Source organism: Ursus americanus, chromosome 28 (genome assembly GCF_024610735.1).
Source record: "Ursus americanus isolate L20-20 chromosome 28, mUrsAme1.1.p, whole genome shotgun sequence".
NCBI classification, from domain to species: Eukaryota; Metazoa; Chordata; class Mammalia; order Carnivora; family Ursidae; genus Ursus; species Ursus americanus.
Window position 1 is genome coordinate 11,223,584 of NC_142154.1, and position 24,815 is coordinate 11,248,398.

Sequence of the window (24,815 nt, forward strand, 5' to 3'; positions counted from 1 at the left end):
GATCGATAACAGCTTAAGTTCTATAGTCCAGCTTGGATTTGCATTCCAAAGTGATTTTCAGGCACATAGAGAAGGGGTGCTTAGGAAAAGTGAGAAACCATGGTAACGTCGTAGTTCGTGCACATCAAGCTGTGAAATGCTGTGGGATTTGAGAGAACTGGGGGAGAAGAGGTTCTGTGGAGATAACGCTGCAGTGCCGTGTGCGGGTGAAGGCAGCAGGGGAGAAAGCCAGAAGTAAACCTAGTGTTCTGGGGAGAACATGCGCCCTTCTGAAGCCTGGGCCACTACTTCCTGTAGACAGAACAGACCTCACGTTCTGCTTTCTGAAGCGCTTTAAAAACTCTCTGTGGCTCCAAAATGGTACACCTTCTGCCTCCAGAACCTCACGTGGTCCCAGTTAGACTGTAGCTTTCTGGCTTCTTTAACCTAAAATGTTAGTTTTCCTTGCGGAGCTTTCGGCGCTCTGGGTAGAACCGAGGCTCTGAATAGTTCAGAAGAGGACTTGAATTACTGAAGACTGCTCACCCTCTAATTCTCATCCCTTCTTTTTCTCTTCTGTGTCCTCCTGTAAAATCATGGTAATTTCAGTACCTGCTGTGGGAATTAAGTGCAGTGACCAGCACACAGCAAGCACTAGGCTCATTGTCTGGTACATAGTGCGCACTCAGTGAATGCTAGCTAGTTTTATTATTTAGTGTTTATTGAAACTGGTTTTGTGTTCCCTACTCCTAGTTTAAAAAATAGTATGAATGTTCCGTATTGCCCTTTCTCAGAGAAACACTATTAAAGCTGCCTTTTCTTTATAATTCTCAATTCTCCACCCCATGGCTATGTATAGAACACTGGTTCTCTACCATTGTTCTGCACATCCGAGCCTTTTTTATTAAGAAAAATTAAATACTTTATCATTGGAGGGAAATATATGCACAATTAGAAAATTTAGAAGATAGTGAAGAGTACAAAGAAGAAAAACTGCACAACCCCCCCCCCCGTCCCAGAGACAGCTTTTGCTATTCTCATCATTCAGTTGTGTTCCATTCATAGTAGGTGAAACTGATTATTCCTCTGTATGTTCACCTAATTGGGATCATTCTGCGTATAGTTCTGTCACTTTTTATTCAAAATTCTGTGAGCTTTTTTCCCATGTAATTAAAGATTTTTTAAAAATTTTAGTTTCCAATGTTTTTTCATGCTTATACCATCTTTATTTAACCCAATGATTAAACCTAATCACTTATTTGTTGTGTGTTAATAGTGTACGAGCATTTTAAAAAGGTTTCTGATACCCTTTGCTAGATTTCTCAAAGCAGTTTATATTCATACTGTTTGTGTATGAATATTTCCATCTCACCCTTAGCAGCATTGTGTTTCATTGAATTTGTTTTCAGTTTGATAATAGACACAAATAGCGTCTTATGATTCACATTCTTTTAGGTAAAGAGTGACAGTGAAGGGGCGCCCGGGTGGCTCTGTTGTTTGAGCATCCGACTCTTGGTTTTGCCTCAGGTCATGATCTCAGGGTCGTGGGATGGAGCCTGCTCACGTTGGGCTCCGTGCTCACCGTCTCCCTCAGCCTCTCCCTCCCAAATAAATAAATCTTAAAAAATAAAAAGGAGTGACAGTGAAAATTGTGTATATGATTATTCAGACCCCAGATTTTATTAGGTTTCAGTATCATTCTCAAGTGTCCACTACTTACCTGTAGGCTTCTGTAAATTAGAGTGTGGTGTCACTTGGTATCTCTACCAAGGATCACAGAGTGTATGTGCCTCAGCAGATGTATTTAAAGTTCTTCTGAGACCATTCTCTCCATTTTTATTTCTGTGGCAGGATGCTGGTGAGTGTGACTTAGTTTGAATGTGGAGAGCTTTTCATTGTGTCTGTGTATATTAAATACACCCATGGATCAAAATGTAACTCAGCACTACCGGCTTTCGAGCGTCACTTGTGTGCCAAAAGGGTGTCAGCCTTCGACATACATGATCAAATGCCCTAAAAATAGAAATCTCTGTGGCTTTCTTTTCTTCTGGCTCATATAATATATTTATTCTCTGCCTCCTGGCCCATATTTCCTGAGCTCTCAGAGGCAGGCAGATAGACCATACCTGCTCAGTCTCTCTTATTGCTGTGGAAACTGGACTGTGTTAGAGCCCGAGTCTTTCCCACACGTGGCTGTCAGGCGCACGTGCATGTGCTGTGCGGATCGAGGATCCTGTGCTGCTCAGCAGTCCCGGCACGTGATCTGTTGGTGCAGTGCCGCTGTGCTCCTCACCCACCTAACAATAACGTGTCCTCGCTTATACCAAGTACCTTAGGTGGTGTAATGCACCTTTACCCAGAAAATGAGTGTGTAGGCAACTTGCTGGAATGATCCCCTTGCTAATTAAGTTTTTCTGGATTTTGTTAATTGCTTGTAACACTAGTTTCAGCCAGGAGAGAACACTAGTTCTTTTGTTCTGGTTGACTTATCAGAATCAGCTTTACTCCTTAGTTCCCTGCACTGACTCTTTCTGCTTAATGAAATGAGAATTCACTCTACCATCAAGTCCCTGACATTCTTGTAGCCTCCATAAAGTTTGTCCATCATATCTCACTTTTCTTCACACCTGCAGGGGTTTCCAGGTATAAGGGCTTATTGGACTATGAAACTGTTTCTGAGAAGGCCACTGCATAAAGTAGTATATTGCATTGTGTACAGGACTTCTGTTTCCTGCTCTCGACAAGGGCTGGTGGCCTGGGAATCAATCTGGCTTCGGCGGACACAGTTGTCATCTTTGACTCTGACTGGAACCCCCAGAACGACTTGCAGGCACAAGCCCGAGCCCATAGAATTGGTCAGAAGAAGCAGGTCAGTGGTGAGAGACATTTGGACATGGTTTGGGGGAGAGGCGGTAAAGGGGAGGTGTGTTATTTAGCCCTTCAGGATGTTTGTAAAATGTTTTTTTCCTGTTTTGCTCTCATTTCCCCAAGGGTAGATGCCTGTCTGTTTACTAGTACGGAGACGGTGTCTTTGGGGCTACGATGAACTTAATTAGGGAGTTATTCTCTTTTCCTGTTTGAAAATTATGTCACCAATGGCTTTCAGGTTTACCCCAAGAAAGAGAGGTGATGAATAGGTTTAGAGCTGTGGAATGTTTCTCTATTTTAATGGGATAAGTTGTTAAATAATTTATCATTGTTCAAGATAGACTGCTTTTATTATACATGACAGTGTTAGCTTTGAGCTAGGTTGGGGAAATACATGCTTGTTTCCTCACGTGCAGATCTCAGAGTCTGCTCTAGTGTTGGGTAACACCTAAGTTCGTACTCGGCCAAAGGTTTGGTTTTGGTGAAATGTTCATCAGTGAAACTGATTATTCTTTAACAAGATTTTTATCATTAGAATAGGCTGTTAAAACAGTTTTTTAGAGGTAGTTTTATTTAAGATTATAACCTGTTACAGTAAAAATATTGTATCTGCTTAAGCCGCCTGTTTGGATGAATGACTTACAGTCATTTCTGGTAGAAGAGAATAAGTCTTTTATTTTTCCTCTTGGTTTTAGACAGAGTTTTTGTTTTGTTTTGTTTTTGTTTTTGTTTTTTTGTGATCAGGTATAAACATAACATTTCCTTTTTCTACAGGTAAATATTTACCGCTTGGTTACAAAGGGGACTGTGGAGGAGGAGATCATCGAACGGGCCAAAAAGAAGATGGTATTGGACCATCTGGTGATTCAGCGCATGGATACCACTGGCCGGACGGTTCTGGAAAACAACTCGGGAAGGTCCAAGTAAGTTCCAGAAAGGTGGAGGAGGTGGTCAGAGCCAAACTGATTTTACATCAACATTTGATAGAACTCATCCTTCTAATAGGATTCTCTTAAATTGACGTTATCTGTTAATTACCTAGAAGAGGCCAAGCCAGGACCACGAGAAGATGTCATTTTCATGTTATTGGTTTTCCCTGTTTGTTCTTCTTTGCCTCTCAGCCCTGTGCTCATGTGCTCTCTCTTGCCTTTTGCTTTCGGCTCTGTGTGTGACATTTGACACGGCAGCAGTGCCAGCTGTGTGTCCTCCGTTAGGCTTTCATCCCAGCACAGGGTTGACGTGAACGTATCAGTAGTTAAGAATCTGTCAGATGGAGTTGGCAGCGGTTCCCTTATTATTGGTAAAAATGTTTGCGTGGGGATTGTTACTTTTCCTATTGAAGACAGAAGAGTGTAGAAGGAAAATAGTCAAGTTTCAGTTGATTTATTTAGAAGCACAACTATTTCTCTGAGTTTACATTTTGCCCAAATGGTTCAGTGTCTTCTATGGCAGTGCTGCAGCTTGTGTCACAGGTGGAAATGAAATGAGCCCTTCCCTAAATAGAATATTTTCAGATTCTCTTCCATTCAAGAGGAACCTAAATGGGAAAAGCTTGGTTCTTTTGAGAAGATTGAAAATTCTTGGTGAATGATAACTTCCTGAGTCAAAAGATAAACAGCAAAGAACTCTGTTCTTTCATGTTGCTAATTAAGTTTTCTTGCTTAATCATGTAATAAATGAGCCATCAGAAAAATAATTCATTTTCTGGTCTTCTGCTAGGTTAGGTTTACCATCACAGACTCATCCTGGAGATTTAAAAAAAAAAAAAAAGAAATCTTTGAGAGGTCATTTTTCATGGGGCAGAATTTATATTTTCACCAGTACTTTCACCCCATTATGAAGGGTAGCTGTTTTATAGTAGAACTTCATGGAGGTTATTTGACATTCCTGAGAGATTACAACTACGTTTTACTTCTACAGCTCAAACCCTTTTAATAAAGAAGAGCTGACAGCTATTTTGAAATTTGGAGCAGAGGATCTCTTCAAAGAACTGGAAGGGGAGGAGTCAGAGCCTCAGGTAATTAATTAACAGTGAGGAAAACACTTTGGCAAGTATTTGTGAGAATCTAAATTTTTCTGGAAGCAGATTTTGAGTCTGTGTTAGAGGCTAAAGAACAGTAATTATTTGAAGGATATAATTTTTTATTTTTTTATTATTATAGAGCTCAAAGCTCTTACTAAATAGAATAGGAACGAGAAAAACATTTGAGGATTCTGTCCTTGGTGTGTTTAATTCCAGTTGTATTTCATGTAATTTCTGAAGTTCACCTTGTCATTTGTGTAAATAATAGTTTGAGACATCAGAGGTAAAAGATACAAACCCAAGTACTGTTAAGGTAAATGGGATCCTGGGAAGGCGATTTGGTTTATTTGCGCCAAGTGTTTTCAGTCCGTACTGATCACTGTTGCCTGTTTACCATATCGCATTGTTGGTGTCCCTTAGGAAATGGACATAGATGAAATTTTGCGCTTGGCTGAAACCAGAGAGAACGAAGTGTCGACAAGTGCAACAGATGAGCTTCTGTCCCAGTTTAAGGTATGGAAATTATTGTGGGAGGGAGTCCTCAGCACTGATAATATTAACTAATGATAACTAGTGTCTCTGAGTACTTCCTGTATGCAAGGCGCTCTACTTTTTCCTTTACCTAACTTGGCTCCTTCCTTCTCCTCCTGAGTTCCAGGCACATTTGAGTGTAGATTCAGTCTTCCGCCTGGAGGTAATCACTGACATGGTCTCTCCTGCCCAGAGTCAGGGGATAGAGGAAAAGTCAGCAAAGAGGGAAGAGTATGCATCCATGGGATGGATGGAGACCAGATAGTGTGTTGCTCTGGGCAGTGTGGAGGGCGTTGTGGCAGAGACATTGATGGAAATCAGGTGACAAAGAGAGGTCAAAGGTAGAAAACAGAAGGTGACAGTTAAGAAAGTTCTTGCCGACTTGGTGGTTTTTTTTTTTTTAGGGGCCATTATGGATAGTATGTTACATAACAAAATTAAATGAGGCCAGGACTAAGTGCAGAAGCTGGGCACCAGATGAATAGGAGGTGGCAGCATTGAGTGGGGAGTTCATTTAAAAGCTCTTGAGCAATACAGTGAGGGTGATTTGTGAGGATAGGAGAGTCAGGCAAGGCAAGGGTTTTGAAAGATGTTATAATGTCTCTAGGTGGAGGAAAGAGCTTGAGAATAGGGAGAGATTAAAGTTCTAAGGAAGAAGGAAAATTTGATAGTACATATCCTTAGAAGAGACTGGAAGGTGTGTAACTAGAAACACAGGTGGTACAGTTGGCCTTCAAAAGAAAAAAGGAAAGTACACTTCAGGGAATAGGAGGGGAGAGAAGATGTGGGGTTCCTTCCTGCGTGACTGTAATTCCCTACTGGGAATAAGTAAAATAGAAATGATTTGGGACAGCCACGGGTGGTGCCAGGAAGGAGGAACTTGATAGGGAGTGAGCTGAATTTGGAAGGTAAGACTTCGTGTTGGAGCTGGTCAGCAGGGTCCTGTGATTTTCTCTAGCAGTACTTGAGGTCAGAGGGAGTTGAGGTCAGAGGGACTGATCATTTCGTGGCCCCAAAGTGGGAGATGAGCTTGGGAGACTAAGGAGAGTCAAAATGGCAAAGGTTTTCCCAATCTCATACGAGAACATGGTTGAAAGAATTGGCTTTGGGTTTGTTCCGTGCAAGTTAAAGAAGCAGGAGAGAGACCTGAAGGTTCCAGTGATGGTTAAGTGCAGTAGAACCTGTAGGATTGAGGGAGACATGGGTGAGGTGTTTGGAAGGAAGCAGTACCTTGTGATGAGGTCCAGGGTTGGCCACAGGTAGAAGTTGTCTCAGAAGAACACAAAAGGAACTGAATAGGCCAGAGAGCTCTAGGATCAGAGTCAGTGTGTTTGAGGTTGAAGGTGAATTATTACTGTTTCAACTGGACTGAACTTCTAGGACTATTGCTCCCTTTTAAAAATTTTTTTAAAGATTTTATTTATTTGAGAGAGAGAATGAGTGGGGGAGGGACAGAGGGAGAAGCAGACTCCCCACTGATAGGGAGCTGGATTCTGGGCTCAGTCCCAGGATCCTGGGCTCATGACCTGAGCTGAAGGCAGATGCTTAACCGACTGAGCCACCCAGGCATCCCTATTGCTCCCTTTTAAAGAGAAGTAATCTTCATGTTAATATTTTGGTTAGACTATTATATGATGATTTAGGTATAAATATTTCTACATATTAACAGGTTAATCAGCAGTGGTCAGCTGGTGACTTTAGCCTTGCTAAAGCTCTTCTGGCTGTTAACATTTTAGCACCTGGTAGAGCGATTTAATCAACAGTAGGAGTCTGCCTACCTAGGGGCTTTTTCATTTCTGGAGTGCTTCAATTGAATTGACTTTGTTTTTTCCACTAATCCTTTCTTTTTTTTCTTTCTCTCTCTCTTAACCGTAATCTAACATGTTGGAAGGACAGCAAAGCTTTTTTTGAGATAACTTAAGATTATAATTTTCTTAAGTAATCATAACTGATACTTGTATCTCTTACTGTGTGTGCCAAGCCCTGTTATAACCGTAGGATGAGTCAGATATTATTTTCTTCATTTATAGATCAGCTGAGGCACAGACAGGCTATGTAGATTTCCTAAGGTCACACATATTTGGAATTGTGATTACATCTTAGGCAGGTGGTCTGGCCTGTAGCATGTGGCCCTTAACCATTCTGTGCCCTCAGAAAGTTAATTTCCCAACTGTGTGAACCACTAATACGTATATTTACGTCATTTATGTCATTTTCATTTGGCTGTTTTAAAAGTCAGATCTAAAGTAATTACAAATAGTACTTAATTTAAGAGATTGGTCAAATGATTCATTTTATAAAACAAAAAATGTTAAGTTTTCAATCTAAGATATTACGCTTGTTATTAATTAGAATTAATTGTGGCCAAAAGTCATAAACTTCTGACTTCACTGTCAGTTCCAAATGAATTTGAGGACTGGAACCTCTAAAAGCTCTTTTGTACGTGATTGTAGCTTTAAAGACTAGGTGGGGAGGGGGGCGCCTGGGTGGTGCAGCCATTAAGCGTCTGCCTTGCCTTCTGTCCCGGTCCCGGCGTTCTGGAATTGAGCCCCACATCGGGCTCCTCCGCTGGGAGCCTGCTTCTTCCTCTCCTACTCCCCCTGCTTGTGTTCCCTCTCTCTCTGGCTGTCTCTCTCTGTCAAAATAAATAAATAAAATCTTTAAAAAAAATAAAGACTAGGTGTGAAGGAATAAAAAGGATGTGGAGCCCGAGCCTGGGGTCTGCCCACTGCTGCTCATAGGCCAGCCGGAGCTGGTAGATGTGTCTGTGTAGCCACTGGCTGAGTCTTTGAAATGCAGACACTTAGATGGTTTTCTTTCTGGGATATATATATCTTTTCAGTACAAATCAATGATAGATACTAAATATTTCATATGTTGTAAATGAAGTATTCTTCTAGGTTTGTTTGAGTTTTTTGCATTTTAAATTCTCATTTTCATTTCTAACAGTAGAGTGTACTTTTGAGTGTATGAAATCATTACATACCTTTAGTTTCTGTACTTCTGATAAAAACGAATAAGGTAGGTAGGTAGTTGGCTAGTGATTGCTAGGGCTTTGAATTATGCATTGTTTCAAACGAGTGCTGTTTAGTAGCAATTTCAAATTTAGAACCGTAACTTCATAATGGATTGGTATTAAGTATTCAGCGTTTGATAATGTAAGTAAATCTAAATTTTCCAGTTAGTATCATATTTATTAGAAAATGTGCTTGGGGGCGCCTGGGTGACACAGCGGTTAAGCGTCTGCCTTCGGCTCAGGGCGTGATCCCGGCGTTGCGGGATCGAGCCCCACATCAGGCTCTTCCGCTATGAGCCTGCTTCTTCCTCTCCCACTCCCCCTGCTTGTGTTCCCTCTCTCGCTGGCTGTCTCTATCTCTGTCGAATAAATAAATAAAATCTTTAAAAAAAAAATGTGCTTGATTTAGTAAGTCTTTCCATAAAACTTGTAAGACAGTTTATATCTTCATATCTGTTTCCCTGATTCTCAGTAATATTTCTGATGAACTTGAGGGTTTGGCAAGATGATTTGGGGGGAGGATAAGGGAGAGATTAGCAGAAAATTGATTATCTGATTGTATAATATCACAGGAGTTCTGAGATTATGCATAGTGTCTTATTTAGGTTAAAAATGCTGGGTGAGTTGGTGTTTTAGCAGATGGTGTTTGGGAAATAGGGAAATGTCAAACAATGAGTTGTCCGTTTGTCTTAAGGTTGCCAACTTTGCGACAATGGAAGACGAAGAGGAGTTGGAGGAGCGTCCCCATAAGGACTGGGATGAGATCATTCCGGAGGAGCAAAGGAAAAAGGTAGAGGAGGAAGAGCGTCAGAAGGAGCTGGAAGAAATATACATGCTGCCTCGAATTCGGAGTTCCACTAAAAAGGTGATCGAGTGAGATGAAAGATAAGAAAGGACCTTTTGTGTTGTAAAGGCTACAGAAGTGCTAATTATTCAAGGAGGAGGCTTTGCATTGTTGCCTGGGGATGGGAGGCAGTTATTTCATAGCGAACCTAGCAGAGGAAGATGGAAAAATGTGGAGTGCCCCCGAATGCACCCGTGAGACACTTGATCTTTGTAAATTGTCTCTTGGTGAGATGGATGGATGGGATTTGAGTTTGGCAGACATTTACATTTTGCCGTTGAGATTAGAACCAATAATCCTCACGATTTGGTTCTAATTGATGGTGCCTCTGACTTTCAGAGCCAACCTCTTTTTGCCTTTAAGTATTTGTTCATGGCACTCGGTATACTTAGTGAGAGATTATATAACCGAAAACAAAGAACATACATGTACTTCACAGCCTATAAAGCATTGTTACAAGCATGATCTAATTTGATTTTTGCAACAGCATTGAAGTAGGTAGAATAAGTTTTGTCACCCAGTTTGTCGGACATAGCAGATTTGTCCAAGATTATAGCAAATCAGTATTAGCAAATAGTAGCTAGTATTGATTGAGCACCAATTGTGTGCCGGCCATAGTTGTGCTGTTATTCCTATAGACTCATTTAATCTTCATGAAAACCCAAATAATAGGTAGTTATCCCCTTTTACAAATGTAAAACAAAGGCACAAAGGAGTAACTTACCTAAGGAAGTAAACACGAATCTACAATTCAAATATTTTTATTCCATTTTACTTGTCACATGTCTCTGGAAAGTTGACTTCCCAAGCACGTCTTCCTTCTTTACATGACACCTGCCTCCTTATTTTCTTAAAGGAAAATGGACTTTGTTTGATATGATGAAAAGTTCTGAGTACTAAAGAATTAAGATGGGCTGGTTTTAGTCCTTTGACCTTTTGCAGCTGGCACTTGCTACAATGTGACTTTGCCTTTTCAGGCTCAGACAAATGACAGTGATTCTGACACTGAGTCTAAGAGGCAGGCCCAGAGATCCTCTGCCTCTGAGAGCGAGACTGATGACTCTGATGATGACAAGAAGCCAAAGCGCAGAGGGCGTCCCCGAAGCGTGCGGAAGGACCTCGTTGAGGGATTTACTGACGCAGAGATCCGAAGGTTGGTGGAGGCTCTGCTCTCTCTCTCTCTCTGGAGCATGTCTGGAGGGCATGCTGTGCCGTGGGCTGATGGCGTTCCTGACATTGAAGACAGGGCGGGCAGAGGCTGGTACCAGCAAGGAAGGCAGGGGACTGAGTCATGCCCCTTGTCTCCAGAAGATTCTGTCCTCCAGGGTTTTCCTTGCTTGAGCTCTCTCTCATTGGTTGCTCAGCTCTTCTTGTTTTCTTCCTGTTCTCTGGTTACTCCGAGCATTTTCACAAAGAAAATCCAGCCAAGAAAAAGAGACAGTTGGAGGCAAATTCGGGCTGAGCCTTTGTTTTTATTTAAGAATAGGAATACATACATGCAAACGTACATAGAGATGCAGACGTGTCTATGTATATAAAAGAAAGAGTAGGAATATAAAAAATTAAAATGGTACGAATAACACTGCCCTCATACCCCTCGTCTCCCCAGTTCACTTCCTGTAAGTGTTAGTACTGATACCAGTTTGGTGGTGGGTTGGTTTAGTAGCAGTACACCCAGGATACTGTTCTGCAGCCTTTTTTTCACCTGTAATTGATTTTAGATCTCTTTCTATGTATGTACTTACTGCACATTTGTTGGTATTTAATTCACACACATTGCCTTCCAAAAAGACCTAAAATTACTGCTTCCAAGTCATTTTTCCAACCACTTTGCATGATGTTTTTTTATTGTAGGCTGAAGAAAATAGTATCAAGGTAGTTCTATGATCCAGTCCATATTGTAATTATATCAGATAGTCCTCTAGGTCAGTGTGTTTTAAACTATGAAATCTTTATTTTCCCTTAAATGTTACAACTATTCTTTTCTTCTGTCTTTGTTTAATTTATTATGGAAAAGTGTAAATATATACAAACATTGACAGAATAGGGTATATACCCCCCCATACTTAACCATGTTACCATCTTAACCATTTTGAATTTGTAGTTAGTCTTCTATGTAACATCCTCTCGCCTCCTACCATCAGTATTATTTTGAAGAGACTATGTATTCTGCTGTAGGTGGTGGACGCGGTGTTCTACAGATGTTTGATTTTGGGTTGTCTGAGTCTTACGTTTCCTTACTGATCTTCTGCCTGGTGGTTCTAGCCATTACTGAGAATGGGGTGTTGAAGTCTCTGCCTGTTGTTGTTGTATTGTCTAGTCTTCCCTCTGCTTTGGTCAGTTTTGCGTCATGTATTTTGGGGCTCTTTTGTAGGTACATGCATTTTATAGTTGATATGTCTTTTATCTGATGGATTGGCCCTTTCATCCTCATAAAATGTCCTTTTTTGTCTCTAGTAATAATTTTTGTCCTAAAGATCATTTTTAAACATCTGATATTAGTATAGCCACTTCAGCTGTCTTTTGGATATTTCATGCACGTTATCTTTTTCATTTCAGTATGCCTGTCTTTGAATCTAGCTTGTGTCTCTTATAGACAGTATATAGTTCTATCAGTTTAAAAAAATCTATTCTATCAGTTTCTTCCTTTTGATTGGAGTCTTTAATCACATTTACATTTCATGTAGTTACTGTTAAAATAGAATTTATGTCTACATTTTGCTATTTTCTTTATGTCTTGTGTCTTTTTTGTTCCTTTATTCCCCCATTACTACCATCTTTTGTGTTATGTAGGTATTTTTTAATATACCATTTTAATTCCCTTGGTTTTCTTTGTGTTTCTCATTATTCTCCTGTATAGTTTCTTTTACTACATTTTCAAAGTAATTTTCCTAGTGGTTGCCTTGGAGATAATTATAATTAGTACCTTAACTTAGAACTGTTTAGTTTGGATTATCATCAGCTTAATTCCAATGGTATATTAAAATTTTACTCCAGTGTAACTTCATTCCTCTCTGCTCTTCTGTGTTGTTATTGTCACAGAAGTTCTATCTTTACCCTTTATAAGCCTGTCAACACAGTTTTATAATTATTGCTTTATGCACTTGTTTTTAAAAAATCAGAAGAAAAGAGTTACAAAAATACATTTATGCTGTCTCTATATTTATTCAGTTACTGTTAGTGAGGCTCTTTCTTCGTGTGGATTTGAGTTACTGTTTGTTGTCATTTGATTTCTGCCTGAAGGACTCTTTAGTGTTTCTTCTAGGGCAAGTCTGGAAGCAGCAAATTCTTTATTTTTGTTTATCTGGGAATGTCTTAATTCCGTCTTTGTTTTGGAAGTCCAGGTTTTAAATTCAACTTCTGGACTTCCTCGGGAACCATTTTCATTGATTGCTTTTTTTTTCTCTCTCTGTATATGGGCCCTACTTATTTGTTCTTGTGTTTTCCATAATTTTTTGATGAAAACTGGACATTGTAAGTAATATAATATGGCAAGTGTGGAAATCAGATTTCCCCTGACAGTTTGTTGTGTTTGCTGTTTGCTTTTTGTTAATTTAGTAACTTTCCTGGACTAGTTCTGTGAAGTCTGTATTCTTTGTTGTATTGTTCAAGTCTCTGCTCATCTAGCTTAGCCATTAGCTAATGGGTGGACAGAGATTTCCTTAATGCCTTGAGCCGATAAGTCTACCAGCCTTCACTGAAGGGCTCCGTGTGTATATTGGGGGGCATGTTTTCAGTGCTCTGGCAGGCATTGTACAGCTCTGCCTTATCATTGAGTTTTTGCTTGCGCAGAGCCCTGGGCCAGCTGGAGGCGAGAGATGAACCACCTCAGGTCTTTCCTGTGCACGCACCTAGCCTTGCTCATGTGTGATCTTATAGATTCTCAGGAACATGTCAGCTTTTCAAAGCTCTCTGTGGGCATTCCCATCAGTTTTTCCTTTCCAGTTTTTGGTCATCCTGTTCTTAACCCAAACTGGTAATGTTGCCTGAAGCAGCTGTGGTCTTAAATCTTTGCTTTTAATTGTTTTCACCAATGGACTTTGGACAAGAATTTTCCCAGAGAGGTCAAAGCAAGCCTGGATTGGAGCTTCTCAGGGTGCTGTCAGTTCCAGTAGTGCTGTTCTCGTGGAAAAGAGCTTTGGGGTAGCTCCGGACCTGTTGTGCCTCCTCCAGTGGCGGCAGTGCTGCTGTTGTGGACGACTGCTGTGGTTGCAGAGGCGTTGGTTTTCAAGGCTGTCGTGGAGTGTGGAGAGAGGAGCATGGGAGCAGAGCAGGTTAACCTGCCAGAGGGCTTTCAGTTCTTACTGAGATCTAGCCATTTGCCTGAGTAAACGTTCCTTAGATGGTTGTAAGCCTCTGGTTAATTTCCAGAGTTCCAACAAAGTCGATCTGGACAACATTTTGCCAGTGTTCTTGTTGCTTTTAGGGAGGAGCGGATTTTCAGAGGTTTTCACTCCACCATTCCAGAAATGCTTCTCCCTCGTAGTGTTATTTAGAAGTAATTTCCAAACATCATGTGATTTCATACGTAAAATATTGCAGTATATATTAAGAAGGAGAAATGTAGAATTGAGGAATAATCTTCACGTTCACTTTCCCATGTAACGCTTTCCTAATCCTTGTGGCTGTGCTGTTCCTTTAGTGTAGTTTCCCGGCTCTGGGCCTACTCATTCCCATCCCCCTTTTCTTTGTTACGTTCTGTTTCCACTTACCCCCCCCCTCCCCAGAGTATCTCACCTTTACACTGTTACCTAACCAGATGATTTTAGTAATGTGGCCAGTTACAGTGATGACTGTGATGTATCGTGACATCTTGCTTTTAGTGAAAGCGTTAGTGGTTAGCTGTAGGGAGGGAAGTGGATGACACCGTTGGTGTATAGTAGAGTTTAGGGTAGAGGCTTGTGGTAGGATTGATTGGATTTTTGTTTGGAGACAAGGTTGGGCAGGAGGAGTCAGCAGAGTTTCCAAATTGTTTTGTCTAAGAAGTTTTAAATCACATATTTATTTTACTTTGCCTTATTCCCGAAAGTAGTGAGGCAGTCTTTAAAATCTTATAGTTGTGTTATTGACCAGAAAATAATAAATCTTACTGTATGGAATCAATTGTAACAGTAGCTGAACAGACCGGTTAACCATGTTGGGGTCTTACCACAGGAGTTGTGGTTGAATCATTTATTACGTGTTGAACTCCATGAACTTGTACCTTCTAAAAAGGGTAATATTAGAGTTAGGTCAGTGTTCTCTGCTACGTCCCTTAACAGTTTCTTGATCAGTCGCTGAGAATAAAGTTGATCTTCAATTTGCATCTTTAGCAGTCATTATTTTAAGTGGACAGTTTCAGAGACATTCAGCAGTCTTGTATTTCATGGCAGCTGCATGGTTTGGGCTCAGTCTGTCTGGGCACTGTGTGTGGCCTATTTCACCACAGGGTACACTTGCAGGAACACAGCCAAAGCCTCTGGTTGTTAATGTGTCTTATTGATCATGTTCTCAGGTTCATCAAGGCATATAAGAAGTTCGGTCTCCCTCTTGAACGGTAAGCTCCTTATCCACCTGTTTTTCATTTTTATTATGTAGCAGGTTTTTTTTTTTTTTTTTTCCTTGCAGGGGGGAAGGGAGGGTACTATTTTCCACTTAATATTAATGCTGGGAATGGTTTTTTGTTTTTTGTTTTTTGTTTTTTTTGTCCTGGACACTTTCTTTTACAAATATTTACATATTGTGTGATTGTACATGTCCTTTTGGGGAGGGATGACAAAGATGACCATCTGTACAGAGATTTTGCTTGAGTGGAACGTGAAGCAAGTACATGGAAAACTGTAATACAGAGGAACAATTCCCAGAAGAGATGTTCAGATAATTCCATTTAGAAGAGTGCACGTATTTAGTATTTGCAACCTAGTTCTTATTTAGTAGTGTAAATTTGTGATTTTGTAGCCTTCTCATTCTTAGTAGAGTGTCACGAGGGTTAAATGCAAATAACTTTTCAACACCTTGCCAGCAGTAAGTTACTAAAGGGTTGGCTCTCCTATCTTAGAAGCATTCAGGAAGTAAGCTCAGAAGTTGGATTTTAACAAAAGACCGTCTCAACTAATTCAGTATTTTGCTTTGTCCAGAATCAGCAATATGTCCTATAAATAATAGTACTGATTTGGAGGAAATAGCAGATGCCTTTCTCTTCTTCCTGATAAACTTGTGGAGTGGAGGAAAATTATAGCCTGTGTGTTTTGTTTTGTCCTCTCCATTTGGAGAGGAAACAGTGATGTGTAGCAGTAGTAACAGTGAAACCGAGAAAGTCAGGTGCACCTTTCCAGGGTTGTTGCTGGCCACCCAGGATAGAGTGCTTGTCTATGAGCCAGTGACCATAAAAACCACCAGGGTGTGGAAAAGTGCATCTGGCCCCTTCTGGCAGACTGATTTTTAGACATTAATGTGTTCTCATGCCCCATATGAGATCAGCAGAACATACTGTAGAAGTAAGTGTACTTTGCTTCTGGGAGTATTGTAATGAATGAAAGTAGGCTGGAGGAAGGTAAGCACAAAGCAGAGGAGTACAGACAGTCTGTGGCACTCACCTGCTGCCATCGTCAGGTAGCCCATCTAGTTAGTAAAGAAAGCCGACTCCTTTCCGCTGTGTTCTTTGAAATTACTTTGTGGACTGTTCCAAAGCATAAGTTCTTGATGATGGAAAATGAGTGACTTAGCCTTCCGTCACTGTTGGAGGCTTCTTGTTGGAGCCTCACAATGAGCAATAAAGTGGAGAAGAATGTCTTTGCAGAAGCAAGCTTGTATAAGACAAAGTGGTATCTCATGAGACATTAGAAAAGTGGGCGCAGGGCCTTGATGTGTCCCCATCTTTGCCCTTTCTCAGGCTGGAGTGCATAGCACGTGATGCTGAGCTGGTGGATAAGTCTATAGCAGATCTGAAACGCCTGGGGGAACTGATTCACAACAGCTGTGTGTCAGCAATGCAGGAGTATGAAGAACAGCTGAAGGAAAATGCCAGTGAGGGTAAGTTCTCCCAAACCCTGCACTTCTGGACTGGGAATTGTGCCACAAAGGGGCTTTCGTTCCTGAAGAACAGACTTCTATCCCATGCATCCCTGATCCTTTGAGCTGTGTATTCCGACCTGCCTTTCTGTGAGCTCATTGTTGTAAGATCTCGGAGATCTGCTCACAAACGAAGTCAGTTTGCAGAAGGTGGAGAATGGAGAGTAATGAGCAACGTGAATGGTTTCTTCTGATGTTGGTACAGAAACCTTGGATTGGTTTGAATGATGTAAAGACCCGAGTGGGCAAACCAGGTGGATACATCTGTATTCGGGCTGCAAATGAGGTCATTATAGATCGCAAGCAGCACTAGTCACCTTGGATATACAAATATGGATTGTGTTATGGCAAATTTAAAGGATTTAGGGAATTAATTGGGATACATAAAATATTGGGTGAATATTACAAACATTTTGTTACAGTGGGATTTTCATGGCACTACAGTTTGTTATAATAGGGCTTGACAAGTTATACTCTTACAATGGTCTCATTTGCAGAGGGAAGTAACAGTGCCTGCCTCAGAGGGTTTGGGTGATTCCTGGCTGATTCCATTCACGTGAAGTGCTTAGTGTGCTGTCTGGCTTGCAGTGTTCGCTAATACCAGGAAAGAAGTATTTGTGCTTTAGATTTTCTTTTTAATGATATTATTGAAAGTAGTAGAATTTTAAAGTCTTTCAAAAATAATTCTTTTTTTTTTTTTTTTTTAAAGATTTATTTATTTGTGAGAGAGAAAGAGAGCGCACAGGCAGGGGGAGAAGCAGGCAGAGGGAGAAGCAGGCTACCTGTTTAGCAGGGAGCCTTATGCGGGGCTCGATCGCAGGACCCTGGGATCATGACCTGAGCTGAAGGCAGATGCTTAACTGACTGAGCCACCCAGGCGTCCCTTAAAGTGTCTTAAGTGTAGTCAAAAGTTTCTTTAGATGTATTTTCCTTTTTTGTGAAAGAAATTGACGTGGTTTGGACAGTGATCCAAGTACATGCTTTTATATAAGCACTCAGAATACACCCAAGAGTCAACTTTAAGCTTACCATGTTTTCATTTTTCATTGTAATTGTTGTGAATAAATTTTACATTCACATGGTTCTAAATTGAAAAACTGGTATCCCTATTTCTCGTATCTTTCTAGAAATGAGAAAATTCGTATTATGAAAAATGAATAGATCATGTTTTTTCCCTTTATTACACAAATGTGGCAAGCACACTCTTCTGCACCTTGCTTTTTCCATCTCACAGTATATTTTGGAGAGAGTTCCTTCTAACAGTCGCTTGCCTCCCTTATCCCTCTTTTTTGGTGCACGTTCTTGTTCTGGATCTGGCTGATAGCTTCTCCTACCATTACATAACTCATTGCCCTTACGTGTGTTTGCCGTGACCTGGTGTTTAGTGTACTCTGGGTCAGGGTGGCTATTCTAATTCAGATGGAAGATCATTATTTTTCTTTTAAGATTTTTTATTTGAGAGGGTGAGAGCGAGCGCATGAGCAGGGGGACGGGGGAGAGGGAGAAGTAGACCCCCACCCCGAGCAGGGAGCCTGATGGGATACTCGATCCCAGGACCCTGGGATCATGACCTGAGCTGAAGGCAGACGCTTAACTGACTGAGCCACCCAGGCACCCCTCAGATGGAAGATTATTGATAACTCTTAAGTGGAAAATTTTTGTTCCTAAAAATGCTAACATAATTATGTATTTGTCCTATCCTACGTTTAGACGTGTTTCTAAGTATCAGTGCCAATCTTAACTGCTCAAAATGAAGTTTGATGTTTTTGCCCCTTTTTTTTTCTTTGGAATACATCTCCCTGCCTCTGTGCAGTTAAAATACTGTGTTTTAAAATTATTAGAAGTTCTTCTTTTCTCTTAGGCCACCAACTTAATAGATAGTACAGTCTCTTTCATTTTCATTTATTTTCAGTTTTTAGGGATTGCTTTTTCTCATTTTGACTTAACTTTGAAACATTTGCGTGGTCTGAATTCAAAACTCTGAAACAAGGTACATTTGGAGAATCTTTCTTTTGTGCCAACGTCCCCCAGTCCTGCTTTCTGCATAGGTTACCATTTCTATTAATTTTGGGTTTATCTTTCCACTGTTTCTTTGTAAGATTTTCAGTGCGTGTGCCCTCTTCTGTAGTAGATAGCGTACCGCGTATTGTGTTCTGCACCTACATATTTTCACATGTGGAGATCACTCCCTATCGTGTGCAAATCCTCTTTCTTTCCTTTTGTAATTGCAACGTTCCACCACTCACGCAGACGTTAATTCAGACTTTCTTGTTCCTGAGTAATGAATATTTGAGTTGTTTTTAGTCTTTGGCTGTTAGAAAGACAGCCGCAGTGAATTGGTAGTCTAGTGGATATGCTGTTTTGTATCTCTATGAGCATGTCTTCTGGATAGGTTTCTGGAAGTGGGACTGCTGAGTCCTGGGGAAGCGTGACTTGATTGGATTTTGCCACATTTTCCAGCAGTCTGATACCATGATTTATATTGCCACCAGCAGGGGATACTGGTACTCATTTACAAGCCTCACAAACGGAGGATATTGTCAAATGGGTGGGTTTTTCCCAAACTGATAGGTGAGAAATGGTATCTTGTTTTTCTTTTAATGAGTAAGGTTGTGAGTGTTTTCTTAAGAGCCATTTGTGAACTACCCATTTCTCTCTTCTGTTCATTTTCTTATCTTTTAGGATTTCTTTTTCTGATTAAAGTTGCTGGTTTTCTCCTATAGTTTGTGATTTGTCTTTTTACTTACTTTGCTTATGGCATTTTAAGAAAACTTAAATTTTTTATGCAGTTCAGTGTATCAGTCTTTTACCTTATTGTGTTTAGATTTTGAGTTAGTTAAAAACATTGCCTCTACACCCAGTATAAACAGGAATTCACTTTGACTTTTTCCTTTTGTACTTGTGTGATTTCATTTACTTTCATATCTCCGATCCACTTGGAGTTTTTCCTGGGGTATCCAGTTTTATTTATTTTTCTATATGGTTACTGTACGTTTCAATGCCATTAAAAATGGTAGGTCTTTTTCCCACTGCCTGATTTATTTTTTTAAAGACATGCATACTCCATTCTGGATATACTGTATGTGAAGGAGCATTCAGCTGTATAATCTTTTGCTTTAGTATTGTGGTAGATAATTTTGTATGCACACCATTTTGCGTTATGCTCTCCCACCGGGCATTGAATGAACGTGTCTGTCTCCTGTTGTTCTCATCAACATAATGTTTTCAAAGAAATTTTTGAATTTTTCAACATGATAGGTTAGAAATGCTATGTGTATATATATAATTTGCATTTCTCTGATCATGAGTGAGGTCAGGTATTTTGTGCTTTAGATTTTCTTTTTAATGATATTATTGAAGGTAGTAGAATTTTAAAGTATCTTTCAAATGTTTAGGAATCATTTGTTTTTCCTTTTCCCAATTGTCTCTTTACCCTTTGCCCGTATTTCTGTTGCAGTCCTTTTATTTTATGATCAGGAAACAGACCCAGAGAGGTCAATAACTAGAAGTGAGAGGGGAAAAGAGAAGGGAGGAAGGGGTACTTCGTGCAGATTTGGGAATAAATCCCAGATTTCTGATTTTTAGAGAAGTGCCTTTCCCATTTTCACACATTCTGTTCCAGCTGTCTTCAGAATTGTTGGAAATAGCATTTGCAAGTGAATTCTAGAGGATTACAGAAGAATATCTAAATACTGATGAATGATTATAGCACCATTTCATCAATTGGAATGTTAAAAAATCTTTTTTCAGACTCTGAGCCATCTTTCCTCTCACAGACAAGTGTCAGTATCTTGTGCCATCATCTTGCCAACATCTGGCTGGAGTTGACTGGGTTTCATTTTTAATTCTAGGATTATTTTAATTTGGCACTAGGGCTAAGGAAATCTTTCCATGACACCTTTTGTTCATCCTGTCAAATGGTATTAACCTGATCGCCTATTTTTTTAGTAGAGAAAATCACCTTTAAAACACTTGAATTTTCTTGAACTCTGTTAATAGGCTAGTTAGAAAGCAAAAGAAAAAACTTCAGTATTACTATTAATCCTTCAGAATCTTTTTTACTTTCAATTTTAGAACCAAAGTATAAAACAAAAGGAAGATTAAAATAGAATTAAGGGGCGCCTGGGTGGCACAGCGGTTAAACGTCTGCCTTCGGCTCAGGGCGTGATCCCGGCGTTGTGGGATCGAGCCCCACATCAGGCTCCTCCGCTATGAGCCTGCTTCTTCCTCTCCCACTCCCCCTGCTTGTGTTCCCTCTCTCGCTGGCTGTCTCTATCTCTGTCCAATTAAAAAAAAAAAAAATAAATAAATCTTTAAAATAGAATTAAAAGTACCAGTGGATTAAAAAGAATCCTAAATCTTAAAAAGCTGAATTGTTTGGAGATTATTTTATGAACATTAATTGAGAAATGTTTTTGACTTTAGGTTTTATCTCTGAACTAACAGTAGGCTAGAGATATTTATCGAGTGAGTAAGCGTTCAGGGTTTGCTGATAATGTTTTCTGTGGAACTCCAGCAAATTCTAACTTAACTGATGTGAAATTGGTATCCTTTAGGTAAAGGACCAGGGAAAAAGAGAGGCCCAACAATCAAAATATCGGGGGTTCAGGTTAATGTGAAATCCATTATACAACATGAGGAAGAGTTTGAGATGCTGCATAAATCGATCCCTGTGGACCCTGAAGAAAAAAAAAAGTGAGTCTGTTCAGTGAACATGCGTGAGTGGTGGTTCTGTAAGGAATTGAAGTTCTAGTTGTGTGTCGTGTAGTGTTTTCATTGTCTTGTGTGTAACGCATCAGGATACTCTGTCCGTGTTCATTTGCGTTCATTTCCAAGTTCGAAAGGCCCCTCCTCTCATGTCCTCCTGTTTTTAAAATCCCTTTAGATACTGCTTAACCTGTCGAGTGAAAGCTGCACATTTCGATGTAGAGTGGGGGGTGGAGGATGATTCGCGACTACTGCTGGGAATTTATGAACATGGCTATGGAAACTGGGAGCTAATTAAAACGGATCCAGAGCTTAAGTTAACTGACAAAGTAAGTAAATCTGTGATGCTGGAGATTTCCGGAAGATTCGTTATATACAATATTTTTATATCGATAACTTATTTTCAACTATTTTCTGGGGGGGGTGGGGGGGTCAAATCGTAAATTTAGTACAGTAATAAATTCCTGGGATTTCTTTGTTTTGGGGAATATTACCATCTTTAGTGGACTGTGGTACTGTTAGATGAAGATAATAGCCAGGTGAAATTTTGGGGAAATCACAGGAGAAATCTTAAAATTCTAATTCTTACACATCCAGTCTCATTGCAACAAATACCAGGGTAAGATATCAATAATACAAGGATTCCTCGGCCTTAATTGTTGGCCTCTTGTTTATTAATTATATTTGAAGCCATTGTGTTTCAGTTCTTCACAAGGAGCCACACCTTGGTATTTTTTGTAATGTAATTAAACATTGGCCGTACTTCTCCCACAAAATCGAGCCTCCCACCCTATCCGTTGTAAATCAGGCTACCAGGTAGTAAGGCCGTGCTCAGAGCTGTAAGCAGGGAAAGCTGACTGGCTCAAATTTTAGTAGGATGTGCTCCATGTTGTGCTCCTGGCAGGGCTTTTCCTGGCACGTCGAACAATGCTCATCCCATGTGTGATGTTCTCAGAGGGTGACAGCACCCTGCCATAAGCACTGAGACCAAATCCAGTCTGGCCTGAGAGGTCCAGCTGGGGTAGCAGGGACGGATCCTGTCCTGGCATAGCTCAGTGCTCTCCGGCCATGCTCTAAGAAGCATTTTCAATCTAAAACGAAGCTTTAACCTAGCTCCAGGGATTCCCTGCTCCTGGAAGGAGGAAATCCACGACGGCTGGGATGCTCTAGCAGATGAAGCCAACAAGCCCCTCCTACCTGAGTTGTTCTACCCTGTTAACAGCACAGGTAGGAGCCAGTGGGAGAGCTGGATTTCTCCATCCCATTTTGTAAAAATGAGAACGGCTCATAAGGGATTCTCAGTGACTGGGAGCCATGGACATGAGATAGGATCTGAGGCTTTATCTGTACTTTGGGTGGTTGGGGAGGGAAAGGACTGCTCAGTTCTTTGTTGTCTCTGTGTATCCTGATCCACTAACCGGGACATGGGTGGTGGCGGGTGCTTCTCTTCCTTTCCTGTTGAAGATTCTGCCTGTGGAGACAGATAAAAAGCCTCAGGGGAAGCAGCTGCAAACGCGAGCGGACTACTTGCTGAAGCTGCTCAGGAAGAGCCTGGAGAAGAAGGGGGCCGTGACGGGCGGGGAGGAGGTGAGTGCGGCCGCTGGCCGGGCATCCTTCAGAAGGTCGAGGCTCCGACCCCACAGCCTTAGTAGGAGAGGGGCTGCCTGCCCCCTCCGGGCGCTGCGCAGAATGGTACCTTCCCACAGTCAGTGTTGCTTTTGAGGTTCCAGTCATGATGGTTTAGTTGGTAATCATAGAAATGTTCCTTCGATAATAGGCCTGAACATCTGGGCAGCTTTCTTAAAAGCCCATTCTCCTCCAGTTTTGCCTCAAAATAGTCCTCACCTCTGCCGGTGCCACTGGTCCAGGTTGCTGTTTCTTTATGCTGCACCCTCAGTTTTGGAATTTGGAACATCGCTGTGGTTACCGTACGGATACCACCAGGTTCACCTGGTACAGCCGACCCTGGGCTGCTCGTAATGATGGGGCCCAGAGGTAAAGTATGGATAGTTAGAATCCACAGTTAATTCAGAAACTGGCCTTCAGTTATGACCACCTTACTTAGCACAGAATGCCAGCGAAGTTGCTAATGAACTCATTTGAACCGTATCTCCTTTTATTTTCTCGATTGTTCATTTCAGAGTCAGGCCTAGAAAGATGGGAATCACCGAGATGTTACATCTGGTACTAGCAGTCCTTGTTGGGTGCGCGTTCCTAGTGCTCTTAGAGCTCAGCCGTTTGCATTAATTTCCCTGTATTATAAACAAAATGAATTTTAGGGAAAAGAAGCCACCATAATCTGATACCTTGTCCTTTTTCATGTAATAATGTCATAAGTAGTGCCGTTCTCTAGATAACACATTGAGTATGAATTATATGTTAGGTTCTGGAGGGACAGATTAGATAATGTTTATACTTGTTTTAGATTTCTGTATCATATATGAGTGGATTGAGAGCATGTTTTCCTTGGCTTAAGTTTTAGAGCTAATGTCTAGATTTTTTAATGTTACTCTTAGGTCTCATAAATTTATTTGTGTCTTTGTGCCCAAACGTGCTTTTTCCTTCTTTGAATTCTATCTTAAGCATGAATTCCGAACATTAGAATCAATAGATTCAAGGATATGGATGCTTTTAGGTGGTGTAAGGACATGTACAGTACATTACTGTTTCCTTTTTCTCCCCCAGGTAAAATTGGTTGCGCTTCTTTGAATTGCCTTTGAATTTTCTCGTTTCAGCTGGGCTGCTACTGCTCTGAAGAGCCCTAATGTTACTTGGTCATGTTTTAGAGGTTTGTGGTTTTATCATCATTTTCTCTCCTTTCCAGGCCAAATTAAAGAAGCGGAAGCCTCGAGTAAAGAAAGAAAACAAAGAACCCAGGCTGAAAGATGAGCATGGGGTTGAGTTTTCATCTCCTAGACACTCAGACAATCCGTCGGAAGAGGGAGAAGTAAAGGTATGCGGCTGGATTTCAGTTGAGGGTTGTCTTTTAGGCTACGTTTATTGTGCCAGCTGGTATAAGACCATTCAAAATGTGTTTGGTTTATATGCAGAGTCAATAAAGTGAAAATAGAATATATATGTCTCTGCTTACCCTGTGAGAGAACGATTTGTTCATTTAAGCCAGCCGTCACAGTTTCATAGGTAATGGAAGTCAATGAAGGGAACCATGCCAGGTGTAATGATAAATGGCCCATGACACCCAGCCTTGTGGTTGAAAAAGGTAGGGAGTGGTGGTGGGCACTATGGCTCCCCAGGGGCCTTGTGCCTCTGCAGTTCAGTTTAGTGGGGGCCAACAAAACACATCTATGGGTCAGGTTTGGCCCAGGGCCTGCCAGTTGGTGACCTCTGGTTTGAGCAAAGTGAAAAATAGGTAGCATTCAGTGTGTTGTTTCAGTGAGTGACAGCTTAATGGGATTTTATGTGGTTGCCCTTCGAATGTGATTGTACTTTGAGATTAGCTCCAAGAGGATCAGCAGTGGGGACAGAAACTGGCATGAACTTGTCATGCACGCATGAATTCAAAAAGTAGTAGCAACTGTGACAATTACTAGGTGACAGGTTTATAATATCTCTGATCCTCAGTTTTTCCATCTGTGAAATGGGAATGATAAATGCTTATGGCTGAAGGGGTGTTCTGAGAATTACAAAGAGGGTGTGAGTTGCAGAGCACCTGTTGCTGCAGGCTTACCTGGTCGTTACCAGAGAGCTTAGAACTGTGCGAGCGGGTGCTTTAGGGCTGTGTGCTTGAAAACAAGCTTCTAAGTATAGATGCAGTGATGAACCATTGTGGACAGTGC

At 40.9% G+C, this 24,815-nt stretch overlaps 1 protein-coding gene across 4 annotated transcripts in view; it reads left to right on the top strand.

The window, feature by feature from the left end:
- The window catches only part of CHD2 (chromodomain helicase DNA binding protein 2), a 117,838-nt gene that overhangs the window by 72,193 nt on the left and 20,830 nt on the right, over positions 1 to 24,815 (top strand). For all 4 annotated transcript variants that reach the window (XM_087856660.1, XM_045813077.2, XM_087856659.1 and 1 more), the window contains 12 exons: positions 2,699 to 2,848; positions 3,622 to 3,770; positions 4,768 to 4,864; positions 5,291 to 5,383; positions 9,112 to 9,282; positions 10,239 to 10,414; positions 14,756 to 14,797; positions 16,133 to 16,272; positions 20,868 to 21,006; positions 21,197 to 21,347; positions 22,483 to 22,605; positions 23,843 to 23,971. In XM_087856660.1, coding sequence (XP_087712786.1) covers positions 2,699 to 2,848; positions 3,622 to 3,770; positions 4,768 to 4,864; positions 5,291 to 5,383; positions 9,112 to 9,282; positions 10,239 to 10,414; positions 14,756 to 14,797; positions 16,133 to 16,272; positions 20,868 to 21,006; positions 21,197 to 21,347; positions 22,483 to 22,605; positions 23,843 to 23,971 — 1,560 coding nt within the window. The remainder of the gene's footprint in view (positions 1 to 2,698; positions 2,849 to 3,621; positions 3,771 to 4,767; positions 4,865 to 5,290; positions 5,384 to 9,111; positions 9,283 to 10,238; positions 10,415 to 14,755; positions 14,798 to 16,132; positions 16,273 to 20,867; positions 21,007 to 21,196; positions 21,348 to 22,482; positions 22,606 to 23,842; positions 23,972 to 24,815) is intronic.